General features: G+C 57.4%; 3 protein-coding genes across 6 annotated transcripts in view; 2 read left to right on the top strand and 1 right to left on the bottom strand.

Moving 5' to 3' along the window:
- Positions 1 to 48: 48 nt before the first annotated feature.
- On the top strand, positions 49 to 3,799 carry PSMB10 (proteasome 20S subunit beta 10). 2 transcript variants are annotated; one of them, XM_030863602.2, is made up of 8 exons: positions 49 to 1,393; positions 1,628 to 1,715; positions 1,807 to 1,904; positions 2,014 to 2,154; positions 2,431 to 2,546; positions 2,652 to 2,710; positions 3,358 to 3,509; positions 3,625 to 3,799. In XM_030863602.2, the coding sequence occupies exons 1-8, from the start codon at positions 1,338 to 1,340 to the stop codon at positions 3,734 to 3,736; spliced, it is 822 nt and encodes a 273-aa protein (XP_030719462.1). In that variant the 5' UTR covers positions 49 to 1,337; the 3' UTR covers positions 3,737 to 3,799. The 2 variants fall into 2 exon arrangements, with proteins under 2 accessions (XP_030719462.1, XP_030719463.1); XM_030863603.2 differs by lacking the exon at positions 3,358 to 3,509.
- Positions 3,800 to 3,954: 155 nt separating this feature from the next.
- CTRL (chymotrypsin like) lies at positions 3,955 to 7,300 on the top strand. The gene is given in 7 exon segments (XM_060289727.2): positions 3,955 to 5,753; positions 6,310 to 6,389; positions 6,758 to 6,859; positions 6,861 to 6,907; positions 6,909 to 6,940; positions 7,026 to 7,087; positions 7,089 to 7,300. Coding segments are annotated over 7 exon segments (501 nt in total). The 5' UTR covers positions 3,955 to 5,650; the 3' UTR covers positions 7,164 to 7,300.
- A 593-nt stretch (positions 7,301 to 7,893) lies between these two features.
- The window catches only part of PSKH1 (protein serine kinase H1), a 33,387-nt gene continuing 29,134 nt past the window's right edge, over positions 7,894 to 12,146 (bottom strand). Inside the window, exons 3-4 of one of the 3 annotated variants that reach the window (XR_009560160.1) lie at positions 9,778 to 10,184; positions 7,894 to 8,866 (exon numbers count right to left, since the gene is read on the bottom strand). Coding sequence is in view for 2 of the 3 variants with exons in the window: in XM_030863598.2 (XP_030719458.1) it covers positions 9,867 to 10,184 (318 nt within the window). In the remaining variant the exon portion in view is untranslated. Of the gene's footprint in view, positions 10,185 to 12,146 lie in introns of all 3 variants that reach the window. The other 2 variants (XM_030863598.2, XM_030863600.2) reach the window with 2 other exon arrangements.

Raw genomic sequence — 12,146 nt, 5'->3', positions numbered from 1 at the left:
AGCTTTGCTACAGCCTGGGATTGAATTGGGCACCTTGAGATATACAGCTTCCCACTCTTCTGGTTGAGCTATTTAAGCAGCCTCTCTGTGCCTGCCTCTGCTCTGGGCATGGGGACTGGAGGGAGCTGCACACACAGCTGTAGAATGGGGGTACGTGGAGCCTAGGGTACAGGATGGAGAAGATCTGAGCTGCCCCTCCTAGCTCCCAAAAGGGCAGGTGAGACCCCACCTCTAGACAGAGACTTTTGAGTGCTAGGTGGGTGACAGAAGCACAAGAGTTTAGCATCTAGGAGAGTGACAGCCACTAAATAGGTCATTTCAATATTGAAGATTTAATTAATGGAGCTAAGTGATCTGAGAGAAAAGGTTAGGGAGGAACAAGGTGGTGATTCTTATGGGTCAGGGAAGGCTTCCCAGAGGAGGTGGTGCCTGTGCTGAGATCAGATGGAATGAGAAGGGTAACTGTAAAGACTGGTTTCAATCTAAGAGCAGCATGCAGCTGATACAGGGTTTAACCAGGGAAAGGGTGTTACCAGATCTCCAATCTAGAAAAGAGCCCCCTCTCTGCAGGGCAGAGTGTAGCCTGGGGGTGGGGGGTGAGGGGCAGGAAGTGTGGGGAAACCAGAGAGGCCAGTGCAGTGTCCAGGGGAGAGGATGCTAGCTGAAACAAGCAGTAAGTAGGAGAAAGAAGTGGATAATGGGTCATTTGGGATGTGAAATAAGGCTTAGCCATGGGTAGAGCCCAGCATGCCTACGAGCCACCAGATGGACACCTACGGTGCCCCTCTTGAGAGAGGGAAGACAGCATCCGAGACATGGAAGACGGAAGGATCAGCATCACCTTGGCCGAGGACTGAGCCTCCGTGTTTGAGGTTTTAGGAAGAAGGCAAAGGTAGCAAAAGAGAGGCAGGAGTTGGGAGAATGACAAATGGCAGCCATGACTGATGCTGTTAGAAGGCCACTAACAATAACAGAGACCTGGTCAATGTGACAGCCTCAGGACATTGGGACCTGAGGTTAGAGTTGGGGTCAGGGTGGGCAGAGCTCGGGGCTCAGGCTGGACAGTGGCCAGAGAGGAGGGATCTGTCCCTCTGTTCAGACAGAGGGCCCAGGAGCAGCATGGAGAGCCAGGCAAGGGGCATCTCCCCCTTCCCAAGCTGCCTAGGACCAGAGCTGAAGGTGAAAGTGAAAGAGAAGATGCAGAAAAAAGGGGCTGGCATGCTCTGAGGGAAGGTGAAAGCGAAAGGAGGAAGCTCAGTAGTGCAGCCCGAGAGAGGTTAAGGCTACGGCCTTCCTCCGTGTTGATCCCACTCCTCTGACCCCCTGCCCACCCGGAGATGCAGAAGACAGCGCCAGAACCCCAAAAGGGCTTCTCCTTCGAAAACTGCGAGAGGTGAGTGGGGGGATGGTTGGTTCCCCAGCTGCCTACGCCCTCAGTGGGGGCTTCCGGGAGTGGGAGCCCCGGGGTCTTTAAAATTCCTGGGGGCGAGGGTGGGGGAAGGTACGTGTGTGGAACGATTTGGGTTCCCAGGCTTACCCGAAAGGTGAGGGTAACCGGGACAGAGTTAGGGGATGTGATGACGGTCCCAGAAGAACTGAAAGCTGGGTTTCTCCCCTCCGTTTCCAGAAACGCAGCCTTAGAACGCTCCCTCCCGGGGCTCCGTGTCCCTCATGCACGCAAGACCGGAACCACCATCGCAGGCCTTGTGTTCCGAGTGAGTAGGGCGTTGGGATTGTAACACTCAGAGGAGCGGCCGGGTATGGGAGGTGGGCACTGAACCAATGGGTCCTCCCCCTCCCCCCCAGGACGGGGTCATCCTGGGCGCGGATACGCGGGCCACTAACGATTCGATCGTGGCGTACCAGAGCTGCGAGAAGATCCACTTCATCGCCCCTAAAATCTAGTGAGCATTCCCCCGCCCAGTTCCCCCCTCAAGAACCGCCCCCTCGTTCCCATCCCGGGTCCCAGAACATCCATAGTCCCGCCCACACGAACCCTCCCTTCGCCTTCAGCTGCTGTGGGGCTGGAGTTGCCGCGGACGCAGAGATGACCACGCGGATGGCGGCGTCTAACATGGAGCTACACGCGCTGTCCACAGGCCGCGAGCCCCGCGTGGCCACGGTCACCCGCGCTTTGCGCCAGACACTCTTCCGGTGCTGGGGCGGGGCTAAAATGATCCTGGGGAGGGGCAGTTGCGGGGAGGGCAGGGCTGAGAGGAGGCTTGACAGGAGAAAGGGCGGGGCCTCGAGGTCCGAGAGACCGGAAGAGGATGGCCTAAGAGGAGCTAAGAGAGTGGCAGGAAGGAACGCTGTTGGTCACGGGGCGCCAGACCACGGGAAGGGGCGGGGCTCGGGTGCAGGGGTGTTATCGAGGAGGGGCGGGACCTAGATTCCTGTGCGTTCGACTGACCGCACCCACTCCGCGAAAAGGTACCGGGGCTACGTGGGCGCATCGCTGATTGTGGGCGGCGTAGACTTCACCGGACCGCAGCTCTACTGCGTGCACCCCCACGGCTCCTACAGCCGTCTGCCCTTCACGGCCCAGGGTGAGCGCTTCCGCCCCCTTCCCGCGAACCCCGCCCGTGGGACCTCAACGTTTATCCCGTGACTGGGAGGCCGCGGCTGACCTCCGATGCCCTTCCTGCCTGCAGGCTCCGGCCAGGATGCGGCCCTGGCAGTGCTGGAGGACCGGTTCCAGCCGAACATGACGGTGAGCGACATCTCCCCCCCACACACACTACGCGTGCATTGGTGGGAAGTGTACACCCGGGAGCTGGGGAAACGCAGAGGTACCCTGGCCTACTCTAGAGCTAGGCTTCTCGGAGGTGACGACTGAGTGGAGACTGAGGGTCCAGTGGAGTGAGGGTGAAGTGCTATTCCAACAGTGCCAAAGCTTGGACTGTCCCAGAAGTCAAAACTCCTCAGAGAGGACCATTTGGTGTTGAGGGAGAAGGGAACAGCAGGTGGGGTCTGGAGTCTGGATTTTGTTTAGGGTGGATGGAAGCAGAAGGCATATGTCACTTTATAGGTGCTTATGGCCCAGAAAGAAAAAGGCAGTGAGCCAGGGATTGTGGGTGGGTGAATAGCCCACTGGAAGCAGAGCCACAGGTGTGACTCAGAGAAGTTTGTGAAGATGGGGGCAGTGGGAACATTGGGGTCTCTGGAAAGAGGGATACTGAAACCAGGGTAGAGGAGCCTGGGGTGGAGATGGGGATGTAGGGAGAGAGAGGAGTTTGGGTGTGAGAAAATGGTAAATAGTTCAGCCTTCAAGATTAACAGTCTCCAGGCTGTAGCCTGAGGGTGATACTAAAGGGTCCATCAGGACTCACACACACACACACACACACATCTTTACAGCTGGAGGCAGCGCAGGAGCTGCTGGTGGAAGCCATCACTGCAGGGATCCTGGGCGACTTGGGCTCTGGGGGCAGTGTGGATGCATGTGTGATCACTGGGACCAGCGCCAAGCTGCTGCGAACACTGAGCTCTCCCACAGAGCCTATAGAGAGGTAGGAGCATAGGAGATGGGGGAATCACAGGGGAGGATGGGGTGGTAGCAAGGGAAATAGGGGGCTGCAAAGAGAAGACAGGCCACTTGATGAGGTCATCCTTTCTCCTTCCCAGGTCCAGCCAGTACCGCTTTGCCCCTGGGACCACAGCTGTCCTGTCGGAGACAGTGATGCCGCTGACCCTGGAGCTGCTGGAGGAAACTGTGCAGGCCATGGATGTGGAGTGAAGTAGGCTGAGGCTTAGAGCTTGGAACAAGGAGGAATAAACCCAGAAAACACAAATACCTAGACAGATGGCTGTGTCCTTCCTGGGTGGAGGGGGACAAGCAGCCAGCAGGGCTCTGTACCTAAGGTATCCCTGCAGGGGCCACTTCCTCCCATGGCTTCAGTGCCTAGCCTAAGGGGTGCACTTCACCCATCACCTTAGGCATCTACCCCTCCAGAACCCCAGCCCTGGGAAGTATCACAGGCTCAAAGTGGAAAGCCCCCCTCCTGACTCTCCACACTACAGAGGCTCCCCCTACCACTCCCATGCCTTGCTCTTGCCCTCTAGTCCACTGAGGGCTGTTGTACAACCCAAAAGGCCCTATGTATTGCCCCCACATAGAGCCTTTACCTGGCTCATCAGTGGCCAAGGACACAGCCCACAGCTCTCAGTCAGACCGCCCCCATCCCCACTGATGGCTAAAATGCTGGTGGAGGAGCTGCTCCCTGATTCCAAGGGCAAGTTCTCACTCCTCACCCCTACAGTGCCTTTACCTGTGAAACCCCTCTGATGACCAGGCATACCTGAGGTGCTAACATGATGCTGAGCTTCTGTTTGCACATGTTGGGCTGTCACTAAGGAGATTGACTCCAAGTTTTCTGGGTGCCAGGGATCACAGGGCTCATGTGGGGAGAGATAATATGACACATTTATCCAGCAGACTTTTGCTGAGCACCCACTGAGTGTCAGCCCAGGTGCAGGTTGCTAGTGGGAGCATCCTGCCTTGGGAGAGAATGGCTGAGCTCCCCTGGAGCTTTGGAACTGTTAGAGTCTGCCCAACCCCTGGGGAGGGTCTACTCCAGGCTGGACATCCCTGGGTCCCCGTTTATGCTTTTTCCCTCAGTATTTTATTATGAAAATTTTAAAACATAAAATCTGGAAAAAAGTTGAACACCCATATACCCACTGCAGACTTTACAATTTGTATTTTGTTATATTTGCTTTACCATGTATCTATCCTTCCCTCTAGTCAGCAATTAACTCGTTTTTTTGACTGATGTGTTCTTGAATCAGCCAAAGCCCTCACACCCCTAGGAGGAGGCAAGCCAACTTACCTGTTGCAACTTTGCACACAGGGGTGTCTTCTCTCCCTTGGGTCAGGCTCACCTTGGGGCTCTACAGTGAATGGACTGTAGACACCAGGGGCTTGTCCATGGGAGCCCCAAGGCCTGGAGGCTGTCAGAGATTTGATGGCTGTCATTCTTCCACCCCTGATCTCCATCCAGGATCGGCCAGTCACCAAGGGCTCATACCTTGCCCTCCTGTGCACAAGGCCCCTCTTAGGTGTATCATCTCATCACGAACAGTGTGGGCTTTGGAGCCAGATAGATGAAGGTTTGGGTCCAAACACACCATGTGGCGGAAGAGTCAGCATCTCCCTGAGCAAACCGTGACACCCATTCCAAGTTGAAGAGGAATCACTGAGGTGATATGTTAGGATTTGCAACCCGCCAGCACCCCCGTCCTGGCCCTGGCCCTTCCACAGCAGAGCCGGTGCAGGTAGACATTCCCTCTACCAGTCAGGAACACCCCTGGGTGCTGAGCAGGCTTCTGTGAGTTTGGTGCTCCTGATAGCCCTGCGAGACTTCCCTGATCCCAGCCACCAGGTGGTTACCGTTAAGTCTAACCACAAGTCCTTGGTACCTGGTGCTCAACATTTGGGATGTGAGGTGGTTCAGGGATCCAGTCAGGGGCCAGGCTTTGGGAGGTGGAGGAGGTGAGAGCCTCACACCTGGGCTCTGTCTGGTAAGTCAAGGCCTGAGTGGAGGACCTTGACCCAAAGAGACCCTCCTCCTGCCTAGAGCAAGGAGGAATAATGGCAGGGAGCTGAACCTCCACAGCTGCCTGGCCTCAGTCCTGGGACTTTGGCTCAAGGATGAAGAGAACCATAAAGCCAGGCCCAGTTCTCAACCTCACGCCTGCCACAGTGTTGCTGCTCAGCCTCATCCTTACCCTGGTCCTCCTTGGCTCCTCCTTGGGTAAGTGGGCCTGGCCCAGCCCTGACTGAACAGCCTTAGGGCAACCCAGCTCCCAGCAGCAGCCCAGGCTTCCTGCTCAGGGGCTCAGGGCAGGGGCCAGGCTGGCTAGAAGGGAAGCAGGTGGACAGAGTAGGCAAAGGAGAAAGGATGTGGCAAGGCTGGGCAAGAGGGGGTCAGGGGCCAGTCTCACAAATGGGACAGGAGCTTGGGCTGGGCCCAAGAGCCGGGGAGGGTTTAGGAAGCTGAGAAGCAAAGGTTGGACGTGTAGTTTAGGAAGAGCCTTCTGGCTGCATGTGGGGTATGGACCATTGAGGTCTGGAGGGAGTGAAGAGGCTAGGAAGGAGATGGGAATATTCCTGGGGACAGGGAGAAAAATGGCCTGGGATTGGGGGTGGGGTGGAGTTGGGGAATGGTGGGGCATTCCCACCGTTGGTGGGCTCGTGGCCCTGGCAGGTGTCCTTGCAGGTACATGCACCCTGGGTGTGGGGCAGGGTTTCAGGTGTTTCATGCCTGGGTGTAGCCTGGGCCCACCCCCACTTCTGACCCCTGACCCCAGGACAGCAACAGCTTCCACTTCTGCGGTGGTTCCCTCATCAGTCAGTCCTGGGTGGTCACTGCTGCCCACTGCAATGTTGTGTGAGTGCTTCCCTTCTACCTGCAGCCCCCCCAGCCCCCACCTCCCCACCCCCTTGCCCTGGAGGCCTCTCTCTTGTCACTCTGCCCTCCTTGTGGCTGCCCAACCCCGCTCTCACTGCAGCCCTGGCTGCCACTTTGTCATCCTGGGCGAGTATGACCTATCATCCAGCACTGAGCCTTTTCAGGTTCTGTCCATCTTGCGGGTCAGTGCCTGGGCTGCAGATGGGGAAGGAAGAGTGGGCAGTGTAGGTGTGTGGGCTCTGGGGGTGAGGAATTTGGAGCATGCCCTGGCCTAGTCCCCTCAGCACCCATCACACTGGGGGCCTTTGCCCATCCCCATCTTGCATGGCCCCTTCCTGGCTCTGCAGGCCATCACGCACCCTTTCTGGAACCCCACCACCATGAACAACGATCTGATGCTACTAAAGCTCGCCTCCCCAGCCCAGTACACAACACACATCTCACCAGGCAGTTTGCCTGGCTTCCTCAAATAAGGTGCTGCCTGAAGGCCTCACGTGTCACCACTGGCTGCGGCCGCCTCAGCGGTGCGGGTAGGAATTTGGGCCAAAACTCTGGGTGGGAGGGCAAGGTGGGGACAAGTCATCTGGGACCTAACCACCCACTCCCGGCCCACAGGCAGTGTGACTCCTGCACGCCTGCAGCAGGTGATTCTGCCCCTGGTCACCATGAGTCAGTGGCCAGCAATACTGGGGCTCACACATCACCAACTCTATGATCTGTGCAGGGGCCTCGGGGCCTCCTTGTGCCAGGTGAGCACTGGCACCCTGTCCTGTCCTCTGCACTGTCCTGTGGCACTCCCACCCTCCACACTGACTTCTCCCCTCCTTCCATCAGGGTGAATGTGGAGGCCCGCTTGTCTGCCAGAAGGGGGACATGTGGGTGCTCACTGGTATTGTCTCCTGAGGCGCCAATAACTGCAACGTGTGCGCGCCTGCCACGTACACTCAGGTTAGCAAGTTCAGTACCTGGATCAATCATAGCCTACAACCAAGCCCACCACAGGCCCTCTCCCCGTCTCAGTCCAATAAAGACCCCAGGCTCTGTCCTCTTGTGTATGCCTGTCTGTCTTCCTGGTTCAGGGAAAAGCAGAGGCTAGGGCTTCCCTGGTGGCACAGTGGTTGAGAGTCCGCCTGCCGATGCAGGGGACGCGGGTTCGTGCCCCGGTCCGGGAAGATCCCACATGCCTCGGAGCTGCTGGGCCCGTGAGCCATGGCCGCTGAGCCTGCACGTCCGGAGCCTGTGCTCCGCAACGGGAGAGACCACAACAGTGAGAGGCCTGTGACCGCAAAAAAAAAAAAAAAAAAAAGAGAGAGGCTCTTGGGGGCCCCATTCCCCAAGCGGAGTTTGTCTTCTGGCACGGCAGGTGTTGAGGAGTTAGGATCCTCCTAGACTAGCCGTGACCAGGTTGGGCTCTTCCCATCTCCCCACCGCCTCCTGGGCAACCTCTTGTCCACAGCAAGAGACTGGGCTGTTGGAATGAATGGGCAGCTTTCCCTGGGGAAGGCAGCCTGTTTATTGAGTACGAAGGATACATTTACAAACTTGAGTACACAAAATAAATAACTGCACATTCTCCATCCACAGTCCATGGCATAAAGGCCCAAGTCTCCAAACTCCCTCCGTCCTACCTTCAGGACCAGGCCCATCCTGGCCAAAAGAGGAAATAAATCCCCAGAGGCACTTGGGGAAGTAGGGGGAATTCTGAGGCCATGGGGCTTGGGCTTTCCACTGCCTTGTGCTAGGAGAACTGGAGACAGGAGGAGGGGGTGTACAAGGCACGAATGACTTGGCCCAGAGTGGTCTCTTTTGGCTTGGTTTCCCACTGGAGGTGGCACATGCAAAAAGAAGAGGGCCTAGCCCAAGGGAACCCACTGGGAGGAACTAAGAGCCAAACCCTCCCTGCTGGCAGGGGACCTGCAGTCCAGCTAAGGCTAAAGCTGGGCCCTGGCTCCTTCCCACCCACTGAAAGCAGCTGTGGAGGGACAGGGCTTGGGTTCCAGCCCCGTCTGTGGTGGTGGGGAGGCACCATGACTGACACGGGATGGTCTGGCTCAGACCTCTGGGAAAGCAGCCACCCAATTCCACCCACCTCTCAGAGGGGCTCCCTCCAGACGGAGATTCAGCGGGGCCCAGAATGGAAGGGTAATGCTGTGAAAAGAAGCAGGGACAGGCTGGACTGAGCAAGGCCACCGTGAGAAGGTCAGTGCCCCAGGCACTCAGGGTTCAGAGGCAGGTCACACAGTATGGCTAAGTTCCAGGGGGAGCTGCGCAAAAGCTCAGCAGAAGGGGATAGGGTTGAGCACCCCGGGGACCCTCCCTCAATGCAGCAGCTCCTTCCTTCCGACTTCCTCTTGGAGGATAAAGGGAGAGCATGGTGCTCATTCCTCGGCCGCCCATACTCATGCCAGACACTAGATGGCTCCTTCATGCAGCTGCAGAGGAGGGAACAGCAGCACCTGAAGGGAGAGGCAACACCAAGGGTGGAACCCAGGCTGACACTGGAATCCTGATGGGGCTCTCCCTCGGAAGCCCCTGCCCTTTGCTTTGGCCCAGGTGCCCCCATCCCCCAGGTAGCAGCAGTGGGGCTCCTTTTAACCCCGCACAGTTGGGAAGGAGGCACCTGGGGAATAGAATGGGCATCCAAGGGGGAGAGGGAGGTGATAGTAGGCTCTGTAAAGAAGGCACTGAGTGCAGTAGGCTGGTGGGCAGGAACTCTCATAGTCAGAGAGAGGCTGAAGCCTGGAGCAAGCCTGCTACCAACATGGCCACACAGTCCAGAGGGCCAAGGACCATTCCACGGTCCTACCACCAGAGATCCTGGCAAGTCCTGGGGCCGGGAGGAGTCCCCAGGGGCACCATGAAGGAAGACAGATCTTGGCTGGGAGGTGGGAAGCTGTTTAGACTTAGCCAGGGGCTGAGAGTCCAGCCAAGGCACAAGCTGTGGGCCTACCTGGGCCTCTCACTGGAGCATAATCATGAGGATCAGGATGCCATGGAATGTGGGGCGGGGGGAGGGCAGACAGGAAGGCTTGGTAGAGGAAAGGGGGGATTCCAGAAGTAACTGTCCCAAAGAGTCCTGGGACCACAAGACACCCTCTACCTGGCACTGCATGCTCCTTTGGTCTAGGGAAGAGCCAAGAGGTGAGGAGACTGAAGGCCAGGTCCTGCCCTTCCCCCAATATGTACCAGAGCAGTTGTCCACCAAAAGGAGCATTAGTGCCAGACCAGGCTCCCCGTTCAGGGGGCTCTTATGCCCCAGGGCTCCCTCCACTCTGTCGCACCAGACTCAGGCCCAGGGTGAAGATGGGGACTGCTGAAGGCACAGAGAAGGGGCTGGGGCCATTCACCTACCACTGACCATACAGACCTATCTCTAGAGAGGGCGGTGGGCCCAGATGGCACAGCAATGTGTGGCCAGGCTGGGGCCATGCCATGTCAGCACCCCAGCCTGCCAGCTCAGCCATTGTACTGCTGCTGGTAGCGCAGGTTGAGCTCCCGCAGCTCTCGCTCCCGCACTCGGCGAGACTTGTTGGATCGTGTAGAGCGGCTGGAACGCGTGGACTGGGCAGATTTGGTGCTCTGGCAGCGCGAGGAGGCGCGTTTGAGGAGGTTCTGGGAGATGGAGCGGTGCAGATTCTTCATAGACGAAGAGGCAGCCATGCTCACCACCCACGGATGCCTCAGGGCCTGCAGTGCCGTCATACGGGCGCCGGGGTCCACCGTCAGCAGGCGGTCAATGAAGTCCTTGGCCAGGTTGGACACACTGGGCCAGGGCTAGAAGCCAAGGACAAGCATTAGAGCGAGCACACTCAACATTGCCCTGAACATCCCGATGATGTCACCTACACAGCACTCAGACCTGTCCAGTAGCCCTGCACTCTCCCCCTAGAGAGAGGAACTGCCCGGCTCCTCTCACGTAGAACATTCCGGGCCTCCCCTTCCCACCCAGTGCTGACCCAGGCCACTGAGCAGAGGCTGCTCTCTGAGTGACAAGGAGTGTGATAGGAGGAGAAGGATCCACCCCCTCCCTGAGGAGCAAACTTCAAAGGTGCCCTGGACTCAAAGCCTGGTTCAAGGAGGTGGCCCCCGTCAAGACCACCCAACCTACACCAGGACCACCATAACATCAGGGCGATTTAATGAGAACGACCCAAACCTTCCACCATATCTTGAGCCGGACTTAAGCTCCCATCACCGGATGCCCATACTGAGTCACTTCCTAGTCCTTAGAAACAGGGTCTGCCCTCCCTTCCAACTGAAAAAGTGGCCAAAATAATCACTGCATTCTCTGCATCAGCCTCAGCCTCAGCCTCTCAGCCATGAGGAGAAAGGAAACAATTCAAGGCAACTAGATTTCTCCATCTGCTGGGATGGCAGGGGGATCCTGGGAGCCCAGCAGGGATTAGGACCCTTCTCAGGGGTGCTTCTCATGTCTGCATGACCTCTCTAAGCCACACAGGGGCTCCTGGCAGTACCCTGTGCCAGCCTCGTTTTAGTACATTCTTTCCTCAGCACAAAGCCTGCTCTGCTACATGCACCCACGGCTGCCTCATCTCAGCCACACACCAAACAGCCGTCTGTCTCAGGGCCTCAGCCCGCACAAATTGTCTTCACCTGGCTGAATCCTCAGGTTCTCAGGTTAAAGGACACTTGCTCACACTCCCTCTCTTAGCCACCAGTGCTAAGCAACTATTCGAATAATTTCAAGTTTATTGTTCCCATTAGACCATGCTTAGCTATTCACCAGTGCCTGGTGCCGGGCATACAGGAGGCACTCAGAAGACAGGGGCTCAGAGAGTAAACAACCCATGCATGGCACCTGATGGGTGCCCTCTCCTGCAGCTGCTTCCAGCATGTGGGGCTCAGATGCCCGGGCCCTTGACTTACTCTGCTGAAGGAGGGCAGATGCAGCACTTCTCCGAGTCCCTGCATCTCTTGGGAGCACTCTGGCACGGGCTCTGACACTCTCCAAAGGGTGGGTGGCTAGGACTTCTGCTGAGCCTGCTCCAGGTGGTTTGGCTGGGATGCCAGGTGTCCTATCACCCTCCTTCCTGTCTGGTGAGAGGTCTAACTGTTCTACCCCGTGGTGCCCTTCACCTTGAGGAGCCCCTGAACACACTCTCCAAGGGGCTCCGGAAAGTCTGAGAGCCCACATTTGGGGTAGCTGCATGCCCACTCAGCAGACACACTAACACAGTTATCGCTACCCCAGTCAGGCTTCCTTGACCCCCAACTCTTCCCCCATGCCTTTCCCCACTGATGTCGATGTACCGGGAGGCAGTGGGTGGGGTGGGGTAGGAAACAAGGAAAAGACTCATCTGGAGTCCTGAAGAAGGGGTGGAGCTACTTGTAGTTGTTATCCTTACCTGCCCTTTGGAAGGCAAATCTCAACTTTTACTGAGCTGAACTGGAAGAAAGTCACAGAAAGCCCAGATTTCTAAACAGCCGCCTAACAGGGTCCTCCTCACCAATGGGCCAGCTCCCAGTGATTCCTGGTAAGCGACTGGCCTCCAGGAGGAGGGCAGTTCGGGCCCATAAATCCCGTGCTGTCTGAGAGCAGTGAGGGAGAACAAGGAGCAACAGCCCTCCCACGCAGGCAGCCTGGTCCACATTTCCCTGCAGGCCTGTGTAACTCAGGGCTCTGATACTGAGGCTGACATGCAGGGTGACTGGACTAGACAGTTGCCACAGTAGCTGTGGGCTCTCAGTTCAAGAAAGCCCCATGGCTTGCTGCTG

Source organism: Globicephala melas, chromosome 19 (genome assembly GCF_963455315.2).
Source record: "Globicephala melas chromosome 19, mGloMel1.2, whole genome shotgun sequence".
In the NCBI taxonomy this organism is placed as follows: Eukaryota; Metazoa; Chordata; class Mammalia; order Artiodactyla; family Delphinidae; genus Globicephala; species Globicephala melas.
This window is presented reverse-complemented; position numbering and strand designations above follow the sequence as displayed.